Raw genomic sequence first — 19,998 nt, 5'->3', positions numbered from 1 at the left:
ATACTCGAAAGCAAGCAAACATTTTGGGTAGAACTTTGCTGATTTTAAGCAAGTATACAACGAGGAAGAATTTCATATAGAGTTCTCCCCTTCACCTTGTACGCTGAAGCAAATTGTATTTCTAGGTCAGTTTTTTTACCTACGGCCCACGGCCTAACAACTGAAATATTCTTGATTACGGCGTAAACCGCCAATCAAATAAATCAAACAATCGTTGCTGTACGTGTAAACCCAATACAGCTGCGCTTCATGCATGATGTTTAGCTTTCCATAAGCAAATCAAACATTACATGAAGTTAAATATAAATATTCGCTCAGCAATCTTAATAAAATCTTGCTCGTATTGTCCTGTACATCAGTGATCATTTCATAATTGTTATTTTTTTGTATCAGCTGCTCACTGACTTTACATCGAACGTAGCCAAACCAGACTCACGCACAGCTGTTCGATTTGGTCAGCATGCGGAAATATCGAACACCGAATACTGGCGGAAAAGGCCGAGAGATTGAGGAGTCACGTGACCAGAGGGCCATTTGTGCCACAACAAAAAAAGCGTGGCGAGTGTTTTGAACTTTCAGTAACATTTAAGTTCGATTGCTGCAAGAGACACAGTTAAGAGAGAAGTTCGTGAAGACTGGAGCAGTTGTCAGAAGGTAAGGATAGATAGACGTGCCTTGTCTTTGTCCGAAGGTTTTGTCTACAGCGCATCAGTTTACGTCACTGACATATCACTGCAACAACAACAACGTAGTACTGTCAACTTTCTGACATTTGATATATTGAAACGTTTGATGAGTCGACTAGAGAATATTTATCAGTTACCAGCGATGGTGAACTGAGTAGCATTAAAACTGTGGTTAGAAGTAAACAGAAAAATAGCGCGGTTTGCTGCGTTTTATAAGGTAGCCTTCGTGTTGGGAAAATGAGGAAATAAGTACGTGTGAATTAGTTCAAGTACACTTGAATGCATGGACGGATTTAGCCCTAGGTGGCTACTTCAACTCCTGTCTTTATATTTTACTGGCGGGGTATCGTAGCCACAGGGGCAACCAATGGTAAACCCTACACTGATTAACGCCAAGTCCTTACCAAACAATGGCTGCAGTCCAAAAGTGGTGTCAACACGCAACATCCAAGGTATATTCCATTCAGTAATGGCACGCCAGCCCAGTATTCACGACACGGCAAACCAGTTCTATACAAGGCGGCCATTAGGGTCGTCTTTTCAGGTTTAACGCGCATATACCATCTACGAACGATAACTGTTTCAAGACCCATAACTTTGGTGAACGCAAAATGGCTGCTCCTGTAGCGATGCCTGTGAGGTGAATTCGGGACTCATGCGTCCTTACCAAGTCAACTATATGCGAGATGTTGTGTGTGCGGGTGATTTAAGAGGCAAGTGCTGGGGTGTCGTAGTGGGACTAGGACAGATTGATGATTTTTGAAACACTTTAACCAATAGAAGACTTTTCCTTCTTTATCACTAAGCATTTCTGTAATGTTGTCAAGGTGTATGCGAAGGCTTTTGCTACACATTTGTTACCTTGTGAAAAAATGAATAATTTACCTTGACTGAGCATGAGACATGAGACTAATTTAAGGGTATCCTGATGTGGCATTTGTCAGAAAATCTGCATATCTGTGTTTGACTGTATTTTTGTCCCTGTTTTAAACAGCACAACAACCAACCCATCAAAGTGGTCCTCAGAACACATTTATTCAAACGTACTTCAAGATGTAACCCAGGAAACCCTATCTCCACTGTCAGCCAATCAGTGTCGATTCTGTATCCCTTTAAGCAGCTTCATGGTTGCGTATACACCTTGTTTATTCCTTGGAAGGTATCCAATACCTTGCTGACATGTACATGTGTGGTGAGCTGGAGTGAGCGGCCAGGAACTACTTTGCGTGTACATCTTGTTTATTACTTGGCAGGTATCCAATACTTTGCTGACATGTACATGTGTGGTGAGCTGGAGTGAGCGGCCAGGAACTACATTACGTGTACATCTTGTTTATTACTTGACAGGTATCCATTATTTTGCTGACATGTACATGTGTGGTGAGCTGGAGCGAGCGTCCAAGAACTACATGTACATTGCATACACATCTTGTTTATTACTTGGCAGGTATCAAATACTGATGCTGACATGTACATGTGTGGTGAGCTGGAGCTAGCGGCCAGGAACTACATTACGTGTACATCTTGTTTATTACTTGGCAGGTATCCAATACTTTGCTGACATGTACATGTGTGGTGAGCTGGAGCTAGCGGCCAGGAACTACATTGTGTGTACATCTTGTTTATTACTTGGCAGGTATCCAATACTTTGCTGACATGTACATGTGTGGTGAGCTGGAGCTAGCGGCCAGGAACTACATTGCGTGTACATCTTGTTTATTACTTGGCAGGTATCCAATACTTTGCTGACGTGTACATGTGTGGTGAGCTGGAGTGAGCGGCCAGGAACTACATTGCGTATACATCTTGTTTATTACTTGGCAGGTATCCAATACTTTGCTGACATGTACATGTGTGGTGAGCTGGAGCTAGCGGCCAGGAACTACATTTTCCAGAACTTTCGCGACGTGACCATATCAAGACGTGATCATATCAAGACAATACATTAATTAAATCCTGTCTAACTATAAAGCATTATTTTATAAGACAATGGCATCAGCAGCAACATGCAAACCTTCACAAATTTTAAACTTAATGTCACAGACCATGACACAAAACAAGCCTGGTACATCCCTCTAGGGCACCCTACCCACAGTTTTGAAAACTTCCGACGACTGTGTCAAATTATTCAGACAAAGTTTTGGGATTATGACGATTTCATTTCTTTAGCTGTTTAATAATATAAAATAAGATATTTTCAAAATGCACAGGTGGGTGGCCTACGCTAAAACATGAGAGCTGTTTTACATGAGAGCTGTTTAACATGAGAGCTATTTTACATGAGAGCTGTTTTTACATGAGAGCTGTTTTTACATGAGAGCTGTTTTACATGAGAGCTGTTTTTACATGAGAGCTGTTTTTACATGAGAGCTGTTTTTACATGAGAGCTGTTTTTACATGAGAGCTGTTTTACATGAGAGCTTTTTACATGAGAGCTGTTTTTACATGAGAGCTGTTTTACATGAGAGCTGTTTTTACATGAGAGCTGTTTTTACATGAGAGCTGTTTTACATGAGAGCTGTTTTTACATGAGAGCTGTTTTACATGAGAGCTGTTTTTACATGAGAGCTATTTTACATGAGAGCTGTTTAACATGAGAGCTGTTTTACATGAGAGCTGTTTTTACATGAGAGCTGTTTTTACATGAGAGCTGTTTTACATGAGAGCTGTTTTTAGTCATGTACCTGTATATGAGAAATACAGATATGCACATTTTAATCTGTGTTCTTGTCTTTGAACATGATTAGATTTATCTTAATCGCCGGTGGTTTTGTGTATGTTACATGTATATACATATTCACTGTTTGATAATTAATATTGTGAGTCTTTTATTGTTGTGCTATGTTTAGTATAAACTAGGATATAGTCGAAAGCAAATTTGTTGATATCTGACATTAGGACACCCTGAACTACACCTGTTTCTTAAATTTGACAGAATAAGTCATTCCTTGTACAGATGAGCTCTTTGTAGTATAATTTCAGTTGTCACAAATCTTATTTTATGTCAGTTTTTGATGTTTATTTATTTTTTTTTTCCAGTGTGTCTACATAGGCCTACATGTTAGAGTACAACAAATCTGCTCTGAAGATGGGACTTGCTGTTTTGTGGAAAATGAGTGTGTGTACAATGTGAAGTTCAACGATGGAGTTATTGTTAACATGGGAGTACCCATAAGGAAACTGAACACTTCGTACTATATATCAGTTGAGGCCTACATGGAGTGGCACTGGTATATGTAGCTGTAAATAGGCTCTGATCCTTGTCTTCCTGCTGGAGTAACCTCCCCTGTGGAGCTCTTCACACCATGAAGGAATCTCGCTTTGTTAATGTGGAGCTCCATTCCCGTTATGCTTTCCAGGTTATGCAAGAGCTGCGAGTCCGCGAAGAACTGTGCGATGTGGTACTGTGCATCAATGGCGCCAAGTTCAAAGCCCACAAGATTGTGTTGGCAGGCTGCAGCCCCTACCCTGAGAGCCATGTTCACCAATGGCATGTTGGAAACTGAGAAAAACTTGATAGAAATTCACGGCATTGAGAACGGGACGATGGAGCTGCTGCTCGAGTTCATGTACACTGGAGCCATCGAGTTGACAGTGGAGAATGTACAGAACATTTTACAGGGGGCCAGTTTACTGGGGCTTCTCAGCCTTCGGAACCTGGCTGCGCAGTTTCTCCAATCTCAGCTTGAGCCCTCGAACTGCCTGGGTGGGTACTACTTCACATATGCTCGTGTATATCCAGTGAATCATCTATTATCTTATTGTCTTGTGAAAGTTTTATTATGATGACAAATCATCGTGAAATTTTATGTGAATCGTATACTGTAAATCGTGCGTATTTTTAACTGCGTATGATTTTGACCAGCACATGAATGTATGATGACAAATCACGCTAGTTGCCATACCTTCTTTTTCCAGAAGTTCGTATTGCATTTTTATGTCTGATGCCTGTTTTCATGAACATATGGACTGGGGTTCTTTTAGTAACGACCGGCCCGGATAGCACAGTTGTTAGATCGTCTTCTTCGGGAGCGGTAGATCCAGGATCAATTCTGGGTCGAGTCACACCTAAGACTTTAAAAGAGGAAGTTGTAACTTCCTTGCTTGGCGTTAAGCATGAAGGGGATAGGGAAATGACTGGTTGACCCGTATCACTATAATGGGTCGGGCGAGGCAGCTTACTTGCCTTCGGTGAGTCGTCTCAGTGATGCAGCATTAGATAAAAGAGCAGTGGAAATCCGTCCTACAACAAGGAGGCACACTACATACACCCTAAGGATTCCTTTGTCGTCATATGACTGAAAAATTGTTGAGTACAACGTTAAACCCTAAGCACTAACTCACTCTTTTAGTAACATCTAGCCTTTCAGTCAGCCCTGGACAGGGAATTGACATGTTGCCCCTCCCTCACTGTCCTCCTCAGGTGTACCTCACATACGTGTATTCTGAGCCAGACTTAGGGCATTTTTGAACACTGAAGTACTAAAGGTCTTGGTTGTCAGAAGGTTGGATGATAAAAATGTGAAATTGAGACGTTTATTATCATTCAAAGGGGTGCCAAACTATCAGACTAGATTAACCCATGACACGGGGTTCGTGAGTAAGTGGTTACCAGCAGCCTGCTACTTTTGTATATAAAGTAGACCTATCCTATTTTGACCAAAAGTGATTTTTGACTTCATTTTTCTGTCTGCGGTTGGTGTGAGTTCAAGTCCAGCTCATGCTGGCTTCCTCTCCAGCCGTATGTGGGAAGGTCTGCCAGAGACCTGCGGATGGTCGTGGGTTTCCCCCGAGCTATGTTCGGTTTCCACCCACCATAATGCTGGTCGCCGTCGTATAAGTGATATATTCTTGAGTACAGCATAAAACACCAATCAGATAAATTAATAAATAAATCAAAGGGCCAATGTGGTAATTTTAACATGGGGTGGTATATAGAATATAGAGAACAAATTGAAAGGATTACACTGATCTTCTGAATTGTGTTCAGGGGTGAAATTGTGTTCCCAATATTGCACAAAAAATGATGATCTGTCGATGCTTTGATCTAAACACGATCACTGCCATGTTAAAAGATAGGCAAGTAGCCTTACTGTGCCGTGAAGTGGCGATGTTATTTTTGCACCTGGACGTCATTCTTTTGTCGTAATCGCACAACTCGAAAACGGCATATTAGGTGGTGAAAACTTCGATGACGTACAGTGTATAGGTGATAAACTGATTATAAAATGTACAACAACGCTGGTACTCATTATTATTGTAGCCTCTAGTACATGTAATCTTGTATTTTTTCTTCTCACCTGACCCCTATTTTATAGTCCTATTATGTCCTATTATACATCTGACAAGTCTTTTGGGAACTTTTTGCATATATGTATTTGTGAAGTCTTTCACCACTAAGTCAGTTTCCTGTTTCAGACAGCTGCCGTTGTGAGTGTTGCAAGGTCTTGCGGTACACTGGGTGCTAATTTTCAATCAACAGTCTATGCTTTAACCTAGCAGCAGTATGCTTACTACATTAAATATTCTACAGTGGAAATTGCGTCCACATTGGCAGTAACATATAGCAAAAACAATGGAGAAATTGAAAATGCCAAGTAGAAAGTGTTATTTTGAAATGTTGCTGTTGTATTGGCCGCGAAAAGCAGCTGCAAGCTCAAACTTTAAAGGCCCCTGTCTTCGACTGGATGTTAAATCGACCACAGCTGCTCTGTGGTGGCGTACATCCTGAATTGTGAATGTGGCTTATAAGGAATTCAAGTGTGTATCTCACACATGGAATGGTTCTCCAGTAACTTGCTTGAATAAGCTACGTATTATTGTAGACATGCAAACTTCTGCCATGTTACGTCTGGTCATACCAAAGGCTTTAAAAATGGTACTTGGTGCTGTTGTGATTGGGGCTCATCACTGAGAGGTTAGAGCATGGAAACACGACTTGTTGGCACAGTGTCAGTGTAATGTGATTGGGTAGGGTGTCATGTCTGGTGTCTGCGGCATGATATCTTGATACGTCAGTGGCGGCAGCACTTTGGTTGCATGCACTCGCCCTGCCACAAGAAGGCACAGTATATGTACACGTGCCTAATGACACCTCAAGGTCATATAACTGAAAAATTGTTAAGTACAACGTTAAACCCCAAATATTTATTCACTCACCCTGTCATGTTACACTTTGCAGGCTTATATTTTATCTTCTGACAGTAGTCCTGTAAATTTTAATTCTTTAAAAAATAATAATCAAAAGATAATATGGCTGTACCAAATAGGATTCTATGATAGCATTACAATAGTTTCAGAGATGAAAAAAGGGATGAGGATATGGACTTTCAGAATGTAATACAATCAAAACTTTGTGTAAGCTGGTTGTCTCCTCTTTATGTCCACGACATATTCTGCAAAGAGTGAGTGAGTGAGTGCTTGGGGTTTAACGTCGTTCTCAACAATTTTTCAGTCATATGACGACGAAGGAATCATTAGGGTGCATGTACGTGTAATGTGCCTCCTTGTTGCAGGACGGATTTTCACCGCTCTTTTATTTAGTGCTGCCTCACTGAGACGACTTACCGAAGGCAAGCAAGCCGCCCCGCCCGAGCCATTATACTGATACGGGTCAACCAGTCGTTGCACTATCCCCTTCATGCTGAACGCCAAGCGAGGAAGTTACAACTTCCTCTTTTAAAGTCTTAGGTGTGACTCGATCAAGGATTGATCCTGGATCTACCGCTCCCGAAGTGGACGCTCTACCAACTGTGCTATCCGGGCCGGTCTATTCTGCAAAGAGAAATACACACTGTACTCTCAGTGTTTAAAACTACTGTTACTCAGTGCAGTTTGTCTTCCCAAGTTGTCAAGTAAAATTTGGGCAAAATGTAATTCAGCCTGATATTTTTTCGACTAAATCAAGTGACAGTCTACAAATTTCACTTTTGTTGTATTGTGCAAGTCTGAATTTTAGCGTTGGTCAAGATGTAACCCAAGAAAGCCATTCTCCACTGTCAGCCAATCAGTGTCGATTCTGTATCCTTTTAAGCATGTTCATGGTTTCGTATACACCTTGTTTATTACTTGGAAGGTATCCAATACCTTGCTGACATGTACATGTGTGGTGAGCTGGAGCTAGCGGCCAGGAACTACATTGTGTGTACATCTTGTTTATTACTTGGCAGGTATCCAATACTTTGCTGACATGTACATGTGTGGTGAGCTGGAGCTAGCGGCCAGGAACTACATTGTGTGTACATCTTGTTTATTACTTGGCAGGTATCCAATACTTTGCTGACATGTACATGTGTGGTGAGCTGGAGCTAGCGGCCAGGAACTACATTGTGTGTACATCTTGTTTATTACTTGGCAGGTATCCAATACTTTGCTGACATGTACATGTGTGGTGAGCTGGAGCTAGCGGCCAGGAACTACATTGTGTATACATCGTGTTTATTACTTGGCAGATATCCAATACTTTGCTGACATGTACATGTGTGGTGAGCTGGAGCTAGCGGCCAGGAACTACATTGCGTGTACATCTTGTTTATTACTTGGCAGGTATCCAATACTTTGCTGACATGTACATGTGTGGTGAGCTGGAGCGAGCGGCCAGGAACTACATTGCGTGTACATCTTGTTTATTACTTGGCAGGTATCCAATACTTTGCTGACATGTACATGTGTGGTGACCTGGAGCGAGCGGCCAGGAACTACATTGTGTGTACATCTTTGTTTATTACTTGGCAGGTATCCAATACTTTGCTGACATGTACATGTGTGGTGAGCTGGAGGGAGCGTTCAGGAACTACATTGCGTGTACATCTTGTTTATTACTTGGCAGGTATCCAATACTTAGCTGACATGTACATGTGTGGTGAGCTGGAGCTAGCGGCCAGGAACTACATTGTGTGTACATCTTGTTTATTACTTGACAGGTATCCAATACTTTGCTGACATGTACATGTGTGGTGAGCTGGAGCGAGCGGCCAGGAACTACATTTACCAGAACTTCCGTGATGTGATACGGACGGACGAATTCTTACAGCTCTCCGAGGAGAGAATGTTTACCTTGTTAAAAAGTGATAAACTGCGTGTGACGAGTGAGCACCAGGTTTTGGAGGCGGCGTTGTCATGGATACAGTGGGATCCCTTCAGCAGGACTGAGAGTGCCTGTCAGCTTCTGGAACACATCAAACTAGCGCTGTTAGAGGACTCTTACCTAGAGGATGTTGTGCTGCAGTCTGAATTTGTGCGGAACTGCCCAAAGTGTCAGTTTCTGATCAGTAAAGCCATAGTGACCAAACAGGACGATATGACATTGTCCTTAGTGACCCCTAGACCACAGCCCCCATCAATTTATGTGGTCGGGGGTCGAAATGACACACATTGCCAGCTAAAGACAATGGAGAGGTACGACTTTCTTCATGACAAGTGGGAAACTGTGGTAAGTTGGTAAACTGGTGATGAATTGTGGTTACATGGGAATAACCTGTGGTGAGTTGGTAAACTGGTGATGAATTGTGGTTACATAATAATAACCTGTGGTGAGTTTGTAAACAGGTGATGAATTGTGGTTACATGGGAATAACCGGTGGTGAGTTTGTAAACAGGTGATGAATTGTGGTTACATGGGAATAACCGGTGGTGAGTTGGGAAACTGGTGATGAATTGTGGTTACATGGGAATAACCTGTGGTGAGTTGGTAAACTGGTGATGAATTATGGTTACATGGGAATAACCGGTGGTGAGTTGGTAAACTGATGATGAATTGTGGTTACATAGGAATAACCTGTGGTGAGTTGGTAAACTGGTGATGAATTGTGGTTACATGTGAATAACCTGTGGTGAGTTTGTAAACAGGTGATGAATTGTGGTTACATGGGAATAGCCGGTGGTGAGTTTGTACACAGGTGATGAATTGTGGTTACATGGGAATAACCTGTGGTGAGTTGGTAAACTGATGATGAATTGTGGTTACATAGGAATAACCAGTGGTGAGCTGGTAAACTGTTGATGGATTGTGGTTACATGCGAATAACCTGTGGTGAGTTTGTAAACTGGTGATGAATTGTGGTTACATGACAATAACTTATGATGAGTTGGTAAACTGGTGATGAATTGTGGTTACATGGGAATAACCTGTGGTGAGTTTGTAAACAGGTGATGAATTGTGGTTACATGACAATAACTTATTGTGAGTTGGTAAACTGGTGATGAATTGTGGTTACATGACAATAACTTATGGTGAGTTGGTAAACAGGTGATGAATTGTGGTTACATGTGAATAACTGTGGGAAGTTGGTAAACTGGTAATAAATTGTGGGTGCACAGCATTAAACAGTGGTAAATGTACATGTAGTCACACAACATTAAACATTAACTGGTAACTTGTTAAACTTGTATTAATTTGTAATAGCATCTGCATATATATATATATATATGATAAAGGGAGATAACTTCAGGGATAACTTTTGTGGCCTTTTTTCGTATTTTACCTACCACTTGTGAAATTTACCATTTGGTGGCAGCCCCAGGTAGTTTTTTCTTCTAAAATCTATTAATTAAGATAAAATGTGATAAGTGTGTAAGAATCTGGTCACAGCGGTGATTAAACACAGTGCTAACCTCATTGGTAGTATTGGTTATTTAGACCAGTAAGTAGATTTTAGTTACAATAAAACCCTAACTGAGGTAACCTGACAAGAGGCCGTATTTCACCGGTTACATGTGACCATTTGCGGGCAAGCACAATGTCATCACTGCTCTGGTCTCACCTTCTATGTTGTACATGTATGTCTGTAACTATATTAGTAGTTACACAGTTCTGGGAGGAATCATATATGTTTACAGTTTTTGTAACTTGTTACAGTGGAACTTACAGTGTAACTACTAATGAGTTGGTTATTAAGTTCAGGTCAGTTCTTATCTACGTCAGTTGTACATGGATTGGAATACATGAACATCACATCTCTTTCTATAATCACTCAAGATATTAAATTCCATCCACGTCTACTGTGAAAGAAAAAACCTGATAAGTTATGTAGTTTGATCAGGGTGTGCAAACTTACAAATGTGTATGTACATGTACATCCAAGAAGAAAATGTCAAATTTATGGCTAAGGGCAGATATTGATGAACATGGGCTGCTAATAGAGCAGTGTAGTGACAGGAGTTACTACTGGTACGACTGAAAAAATTTATTTATTTATTTGATAGGTGTTTTACGCCGTACTCAAGGATATTTCACTATATACGATGGCGGCCAGCATTATGGCGGGAGGAAAGCGGGCAGAGCGAGGGGTAAACCCACGACCATCCGCAGGTTGCTGACAGACCTTACCACGTACGGCCGGAGAGGAAGCCAGCATGAGCTGGACTTGAACTCACAGCGACCACATTGGTGAGAGACTCCTGGGTCATTTCGCTGCGCTAGCGTGCTAACCAACTGAGCCACGGAGGCCAGCCACGGAGGCCATGTTTACCAATGAAATAAAACCGTGTATTTTGTTTTTGTGACAGGCCTTGATGAATATAGCTCGTACTGCCGTAGGGACGACGAACTTGGACGGCTTGCTGTACTGTGTAGGAGGGGAATGCGCCTTAGTGGACATGCAGGAACACACGCTCTACCTGCGCTCTATGGAGGTGTACGACCCCACCCTCAGGGACTGGATCCCCATGGCGGAGATGAAGGTTGCCAGGTCGTTCATTGCGGTGGTGGCGGTAGGCAGAATACTGTATGCGATAGGTAAGACAGAGATCTCTGTATGCTAAAAAGTAAGACAGGGAAACCCTGACAAAAGTAAGACAAAGATTCCTGTATGCCAAAAGTAAGGCAGAGGTTCTTGTAAGTCAACATGAAACAAAGGTTCTTGTATTATACAAGTAAAATAGAGGTTCCTGCACGGCACTGATAAGACAAATGCACCTGTATCCTTAAATTATAAAGACAAATGTTCTTGTATGCCAAAACGATGACAAAGGTTCCCGCATACCAAAAGTAAGACAAGATTCTGTAGGCCAAGATTTAGACAAAGGTTCCTGTATGCCAAAAGTAAGACAAGATTCTGTAGGCCAAAAGTAAGACAAATGTTCCTGTATGCCAAAAGTAAGACAAATGTTCCTGTATGACAAAAGTAAAATGCAGTTTCCTATATGCCACTTGTAAGACAAAGGTTCCTGAATGCCACAAGTAAGACAATGGTTTCTGTATATAGTACATGTAAGTTGGAAGTAAGGGTTTTTTTAAGTATTGTTTTTCTGGAGGTTGAGGTGTACATGTGGTTTTTCAGTAAGGGCACTGAGGAACTTCGCAGAAATTTTTTTTGAATTTGTCCAGGTCATAGAACATTTCTTCAATTTGCCAAGGCGGGCACAGTTTCTCTGTCCGAATTTGTTGAGAATTTAGGTTACATACATATATTAAAATAGTTGATGATTCTGATGTGAAGCATATCGATAGACATACATGTACTCAAGGGAAAAAAAAAATCTCAGTTACACGAATGTTTGTTCGTGATTGTTTCTTTCTTCCATGTATATATATATAGGCTGTGTTTCACCTAATGTTTGATATTTGAAGATGCGCTTTCAGAAGCCGTAAAATAACTCTTCTGATGGCAGCATTAATGTTTTTCTGATAAGAAATTAAACTTCATCAAAACTCTTTAGTGGCTATATAAGGGGCATGAATCAGAATCTAACAAAATAGGTGCCTTGAAAATGCTCAGACTTACCTGAAATACAGTGTATTGTACAGATTTCTCTTTATGCTATGGTTTCTGCGTTTGTTTGCCCCTCGCTGTTGCGGTGTTTCTACCGATAGGAGGAGAAGACAGGTCGTGCAGTTTTGACCTTGTGGAGAGATACGACCCTCGCACCCAGACCTGGAGTGTGGCACCCAGCATGAGACGCAGGAGATCAGGCGCTGGCGTCGCGCTTTGTGATAACAAGATCTACGTGGCAGGTAGTAACAGTCGTACGTGCCTTTACGTGTAGAAAGTTACTTATTTGGTTGGTCTTTTTACTCCACAGTCAAGAATATTTCACTTATATATTCACACAGACCTTGGAGGGGTGGCGGGGTAGGGGTTGGTTTGGGTGTTGACCCACGACCATCTGCTAGTTGTTGACAGACATACGCACGACCGTTATAGTTAAGACAGAAGGTTAGTTAGAAGGTTAGAAGCTGGAGGATGGCACTGTAAAAATTGTTGTGTGACATGGCGTTAAGAATTTTGCTAGTTGTTGGCAGACATACACACGACCGTTATAGTTAAGACAGAAGGTTAGTTAGAAAGTTAGAAGCTGGAGGATGACACTGTAAAAATTGTTGTGTGACATGGCGTTAAGAATTTTGCTAGTTGTTGGCAGACATACGCACGACGGTTATAGTTAAGACAGAAGGTTAGTTAGAAGGTTAGAAGCTGGAGGATGGCACTGTAAAAATTGTTGTGTGACATGGCGTTAATAATTTTGTTAGTTGTTGGCAGACATACGCACGAGGGTTATAGTTAAGACAGAATGTTAGAAGGTTAGAAGCTGGAGGATGGCACTGTAAAAATTGTCGTGTGACATGGCGTTAATAATTTTGGTGTGTTAGATTAGAAGTACGGGTTTGATTTTTGTGTTGAAATGCGTAAGATATGCTGGGAGATCTAACTTTCCCAACAACTTGTGTCCGCCAGGTGGCTATGACAAGACGCTGCACACTGACCGGGCCAGTGTGGAGTGTTTCGACCTCGAGGTTCAGGAATGGTCATTTGTGGCAGAAATGGAGAAGGCACGCTCCGGGCTCTCGCTTGTCGCTGTTGATCAGCATCTCTACGCATTTGGGGGGAGGTTTCGGCACACAGAGCAGTATTTCGACTTAGTTGAAAGGTAAGTATTTATTTATTTATTTATTTATTTGATTAAAGTTTTACGACCTGCTCAGAAATTTTTCAGTTATAGGACGGCCGCCCGCCATACCGACCTTAGTTAGGTCATGGTTTTTGAAATTTGGCATTTTGTTTTAAATAAAATTTTGACATACGTGGCACAAATAGAGTTATAAACCTGAAGGAAATATTGTTTTCATGACACGGAATGGAAGATGTTGAACTTTATAACAAACGTTGTTTGCGGTCTACGGTTTGGTAGATAACTTTGGTTGAGCTGTACACATGATACAACGGTCACCTCGTTCAGTGTCCGCAATTTTCCATCAACTTGATGATGCGAGATTGCGCAGAAAAATACTTATCATGTCAACATTTATACAAAGGTCAAAGGTGGGGTATTAACCATCATTGGCAAGGCTAAGCCATTTGTCATCACCTGCCGAGACATCCCAGCCGGGTTATGTCACTAACAGTGGTGAGAATTTGAGATGTTACCACATCTCTCTCAGACGCACCTGTTTGTGGTGACAAGGGGTATATAAAGAACATCAGTCCAGTCATAAGCCCTGGAGTTATTTAGTCAACGTGCGTTACACCTATACGGAAAGGAAAATTTAGTCAACGTGCTTTACACTTATACAGAAAGGACAAAATAGTATACCGCTTGGACTGACTTGCTTTCGGCAGGTTATGTTCCTTATTCACGTTTATATATTGTTATACGAAATGGCATACACCCTTGACAGAACTTGATTTATTGATTGGTTTGTTTATTTGATTGGTGTTTTACGCCGTACTCAAGAATATTTCACTTATACGACGGCGACCAGTATTATGGTAGGAGGAAGCCGGGCAGAGCCCGGTGGAAACCCCCGACCACCCGCAGGTAGCTGTCAGACCGCCCCACGTACGGCCGGAGAGGAAGCCAGCATGAGCTGGACTTGAACCTACATCGACCGCATTGGGAGAGGCTTCTGGGTCATTTCGCTGCGCTAGCGCGCTGACCAACTTCATTCATTGATGCTAAATATTATATTGCGTTATGTTCAAAATGGACCATAAAAAATATACCGTAATAATATCCAATAATTTCCACATGATTTTATTTATTCATCTGATTGGTGTTTTACGAATAGAATATTTCACCTACACAACGGCTGCAAATCGCCACATGATTTGTAATTAACTGTGAATGGCCCACAGTTGTAAGAGAACATAAAACATTAAACCCTGGAAAGGTGTGGTAAAACATTTTCCTTGAACATTTAGTAATCGCCGTCGTATAAGTGAAATATTCTTGAGTAGGGCGTGAAACACCAATCAAATAAATACATTGAACATTTAATGTAAATTCTGTGCCCGGTTTTCAATCACCATAATGCTGCCCGCAGTCGTATGATTGAAGTATTCTTGAATACGACGTAAAACACTTGTTAGATAAATAAAGAAGTACATTCTGTGAATATGCTTGTTGATTTTTTACAGCCTGGTGTTTTCTCTTCCGTCAGGTACAACACCATGTCTCAACAGTGGACCACCATCACCTCTATGAACACACCCCGCGCCTGGCCGGGTGTGGCCAAATTTGAGGGACGGATCTACGTGATCGGCGGCTTTGACGGTTCTAACCGCTTGCGCAGCGTGGAGGTGTACGACCCAGAGACAAACAAGTGGACGTACATCAGCAGTATGCTGGTGGGTCGGGCAGGGTGTGGGGCAGCGGCTATATGAGAGAGGCCACAATACACGTGGCAGGGTAGTTAGTCATTCTGGGGCCCGTTCGACAAACTATGCGCAAATCTTCGCCAGCGTAACTTTCATGGTAACACATACAAAAGTGATGCGTTGCCACACTATAGTTGTGCCAGTCGCTCAGTAAATGGTTGCTTTGCTTCTGAGCCAGTTCTGAGAGGATTTACATATAACCAGAGGGCAATCTCAGAGAGCGACCTCATCCACAGTACATTCACATAGTTTCCCTACTACAGACCAAAGGGCAATACTCTGCATTTCTATTGTACACGTAACTGAGCATAGAAAAAGAATCTTTCAAGATATTATTGCACCCGTATACCCACTCGGATTATCACCAAGACGTGCTGGATTGCTCTTAAGTCCAAGGTCAGCCTCTGCACGAAACTTTATCCAAATCGTTTTAAAAATATTTTCAAAACTTCGGACGGAGGGCTCTTCTAGACAGATGTAATAATGGAATCTCTCTCAAAGGTTTACAACCATGATCAATTTTGATAGTGCGTATCTTAAAGCTTTACTTGTATATATTTGGTATTTGTATTGTATTCTAATTTTGTATCAGAAAGGAATGTTCCCTTTTGCATATGATCATGCGATACTATTTTATTTATTTGATTGGTGTTTTCCGCCCTACTCAAGAATATTTCACTTACACAACGGCGGCCAGCATTATGGTGGGAAGAAACCGGGCAAAGTCTGGGATACCCACGACCATCCACAGATTGGTGGAAGAACTTCCCTCTTATGGCGCCCGCCCCCCCCCCCCCCCTCCCCCGGCCATAAAGGCCCCCGGGTGTGATACTAAACCCATAGATTGAAAAACATGTTTTTGCCAAAGAATGGTTTCTTTTGCAGAGGGTGATTGTCCTTTCTTTTGTTTTTTAAACAGTTTTCATAAACATATACCGGGTATTTTTTTTTGGCAGTAAATGTTTATTTTTGTAATGGCATTTCACAGTATGGACAAAAGTGTACAGTTTGTTCAGACTTATGGTTGCATTAGATACCTTTTCCTGTGCATAAGTGGCTCGGGTCCAAGTTGGATTGGTCTTTGTTCCCTAGTAATATGTGAGTATCGGGTTAATCAGTTTGCCCAGAAATTCGCCTTACAATGATGAAGGAACGATGGACTGCAGAACATTTGTCCGAATGATCGAACAGTGTATAGACTGGAATGGTACCTTATTTACATACATCTTTCGTTCAGATTGACACGTGTATGCTTTTTGAACCACATACAGTAATATTGATGACACAGCATTTTCCTTCACCCTAAGGCTGAATGTTACTTGATGAGGGATTATGGCACTTACGTGCACAAGCACACTTTTATGCAGTAGTAAACTTGTCGTGCCTGGCACCAGAACCCTGCTAAAGCAAAAGAACCCGTGACGTGGTGGCTGACTGCAAAAAGCACTTTCTATAGCCATTGACTGATTTGGATTTGTATAGTGTGAGAGATCGTGTTGGTATTGTTTTGTTTTGAGTAAAACAAGTAGGTCTCCCGTATGTTCCGTGCGAAATCAAAACTGAAGAATGGTACTTTTCTGGCATTTTTTCGATAGAAGTTTTTTAAAAGCGCTTACATGTGGATCGGCCTTTTTTTTTGTTGATCTCTTTGAGTATGTTGTGATTACAAATGTAAAATGAGTACCTGTAAGGGGACTTTCTTTAGCACATTATGTGTCAAATGTAAGATATAATCGAAGAAGATCAAGAAATTAGCATGGAGCAGAGTAAGATTACCACACGCCACGTGGCCATGATAAAAAATGATAGTGCTTGTTTCTGTGGAGTACTAGGTTGTCATGTACCCTATATCTCCACCAAATTCGTGCACGGGCATAATACGGGGTTTATTTTACAAGAGGAGAATGTTGTCTGACCTGGACAGGTTATTTTGATAATTTCTCTGAGCTGATAACGTTCCCCAACCTGAACAATACATTTTAGTCCTCGAAATCCTATCAATTATGTTTCCAAATTTTGCATTTAGAGTTACACTTGACTGGTCGAATTTGTTGATGATTTAGGGTACGTTGCAACCCCTCCTTCCCCGTCAATCCCACCCAGCTTCCCTTTATTGCACGCCTTGTTAACCAGGATATTAACTGGTTGTTTGGTTGTGACTATTAAATCATGAATCGAAACCAGTTTAAAAGAGAGCTGAGATCAGCATTTATTTCCTCTGTTGCTACGTTAAATCTGTGTTTCTATATCTTATCAATTGCCTTTTAACATGTTTAATTAGTGGTCTATACTTGTTCTATTTTTCAGTCCAAATCTACATATTGACGGTTTCTCTGAGATACATCACTCCTGCTCATGTGGGGTGTTCCTCATTATACGATTATGTGTTCGTATGCAACTCACTTGCTGTATGTGTTTTTACTCCACATTATATGGGTGGGGTTTTTGCGTGCTTTGATCTATGTTTAATCTTTCTTTTTATCCCACGTTTCTCGCAAAGGTATAGGAATAATAGTTTATGTCAATCTGTCTCTTCGTCTCCTCACTCTGATTTCCGTAAGAGAACTTCATACATTGTTCCATTTTGGTAAATTGTGTGTCTAGACTGATGCTTCTGGGATCTTCCGTGCAATAACAGTGACCAGGTATTGTGTTTGTTTTTTTTTTCTCACTCACTCACTCACTCACTCACATTGCTGCTGTGTTTCTTTCTCTTTTTTTGTTGCTGTTATTTTGGTTACCGTAACGTTTTCATTTTAGGCGTTGTAACACTTCAGACCTGCAGTGTATATCTTTATTCAGAGTTATGGACAAAGGTACCTTACAAAAAGGACCAAGGCGACGTGTATTATTGGTATATTTTCGTCAAGCTCCATGTGCTTAGAAGTAAACACTAAGTAAGTTCTCACTAGTGCTCCTAAACGAAGGCTTTGACAGCTCTTTCTTATGTAATTATCTTCCAGCTTGTCATGGAAGCTGTGGTCGGAAGTTGTATGCCAGTGGTTGTGTGTTGTTGAAACACTACTGACAGTTTTCATAACGTTGTGTATTTATGTTCATATAAAGATGACCTCAAGGTCATATGGTCAAACGGCCTTGGAGATCCATGGCACACTTTCTACATCGCATGCGTCGCCCTCTACGCTGGATTTACGTCACTGCCACCACGATGCAGTCTAGACATTTGCAGCCAGTTCAGCCCACGTAGACATGTTTAGGCTTAGCCTCACCACTTGTGTCATCGCAGGAACTCATCTGTACACATTCTGCTAGTGGTGGCAGTGATGTAAAGCGATCGCAGAGAGCAGTGCATGGGCTGTAAGGAACATGGATCTATGGGTCATAGAATGAATGAATGATTATGTTTCAACCAAATCGTTGCGATGGATTATGCAAAATAAATGTATATACATACAGTAGCCTATAGTGAGCACACCGTATACGTACATGTATATATAAGTGTAACATTTACAAGGTTGACAAGACTATATGTCTCACAGCTTTTGAACTATATTTTGCTACCGGACAAATCTACCTTTATACTGTAATCCATACTTAATATGACTTCCGTTTGACTCTAAACCCGTATTCTGCACCATTGGCTATCATGATTTGTATGTTACTGACTTGTTTTGGCATCTGATCACTTTATTCGAGTATGGAAGCTGGCTACGGCCATGTAAGCAATGCGTTTATATCGGTTATGCTAACGTTTAAGCGCGATTTGTATCCCAATGCGTGTGGTTATTGATTCAGTTAAACGTTGGCCTTGTTGCTTTACGGGTGCAAGGGATATCGTGCCATATATAAAAAAACCATTATTGGCATAAGTAACGATATGCTTATTTTGTATGCCTAACAAGCCAGACATGTATACATGTGTACAGTTGTGCTAATTGTTCCTTAATAAATGACGGAATAAAATCAAGTTTGGTTGTCGTGCGTTCATGTACCGACGGGGTTAGCACACCAGCACGGCGCAATGACCCAGAAGCCCCTCATCAGTGCGGTCGCTGTGAGTTGCAAGTCCAGCTCATGCTGGCTTCCTCTCCGGCTTTATGGGGGTAGATCTGCCAACGACCTGCGGATGGTCGTGGGTTTTCCTCGGGCTCTGCCATTTCCTCCCACCACAATGCTCGCCGCCGTCATACAAGTGAAGTATGCTTGTGTACGGCGTAAAACTTGAATGAAATAAATACATAACACAAGACACAAGACACAGCCCATTGATTCGATGCTTGAACTGTCTCTGAACAATTAAGCTTTGATTTCCTGGTCTCCAGGATAACGAAACGTAATTTTAAGTTGTATTATTCGCGTATTTATCCTTGAACTTAAGCTATAATTTACAATTTTGCCAAAAACATCTATACATGTGTATTAGAGTAAAATTGCTGACGGTAAGACACAATTTTAGCACAGTAGACTGTTTTGAAGTGAAGACAATCTGTAAGAATTAACCCTAAAACAACTTCGTGATCCTGGACACGTTCATATCGTTCGTAGAGACATTGTGACCGAAATAATCGAACGCTTGTGCAACGTTTTACGTTCGTTGAAGACCATTTTCCTCTGTGCCAGTGTGGTGTACATGGATGTATTTCTGCTTGACACGTGGGATAGTTCGTTAGTAGCCTGCCAAAGGTCGGTGTTTTCTTCCACCCATAAAACCGAAAGCCATTCATTAATTGAACAATGAAATGAAATAAATACATCCA

The 19,998-nt window shown here is 41.4% G+C and overlaps 1 protein-coding gene across 1 annotated transcript; it reads left to right on the top strand.

The window, feature by feature from the left end:
* The first annotated feature begins 523 nt into the window (after positions 1–523).
* On the top strand, positions 524–19,000 carry LOC135463644 (kelch-like protein 17). The gene is given in 8 exon segments (XM_064741006.1): positions 524–654; positions 3,726–4,153; positions 4,155–4,392; positions 8,609–9,117; positions 11,193–11,421; positions 12,499–12,639; positions 13,361–13,553; positions 15,064–19,000. Coding segments are annotated over 7 exon segments (1,695 nt in total). The 5' UTR covers positions 524–654; positions 3,726–3,991; the 3' UTR covers positions 15,287–19,000.
* The last annotated feature ends 998 nt before the right edge of the window (positions 19,001–19,998 follow it).

The sequence above is a fragment of the Liolophura sinensis genome, chromosome 3, assembly GCF_032854445.1.
Source record: "Liolophura sinensis isolate JHLJ2023 chromosome 3, CUHK_Ljap_v2, whole genome shotgun sequence".
Lineage (NCBI taxonomy): Eukaryota > Metazoa > Mollusca > Polyplacophora > Chitonida > Chitonidae > Liolophura > Liolophura sinensis.
The sequence above is the reverse complement of the archived record's forward strand: the minus strand, read 5'-3'. Positions and strand labels throughout refer to the sequence as shown.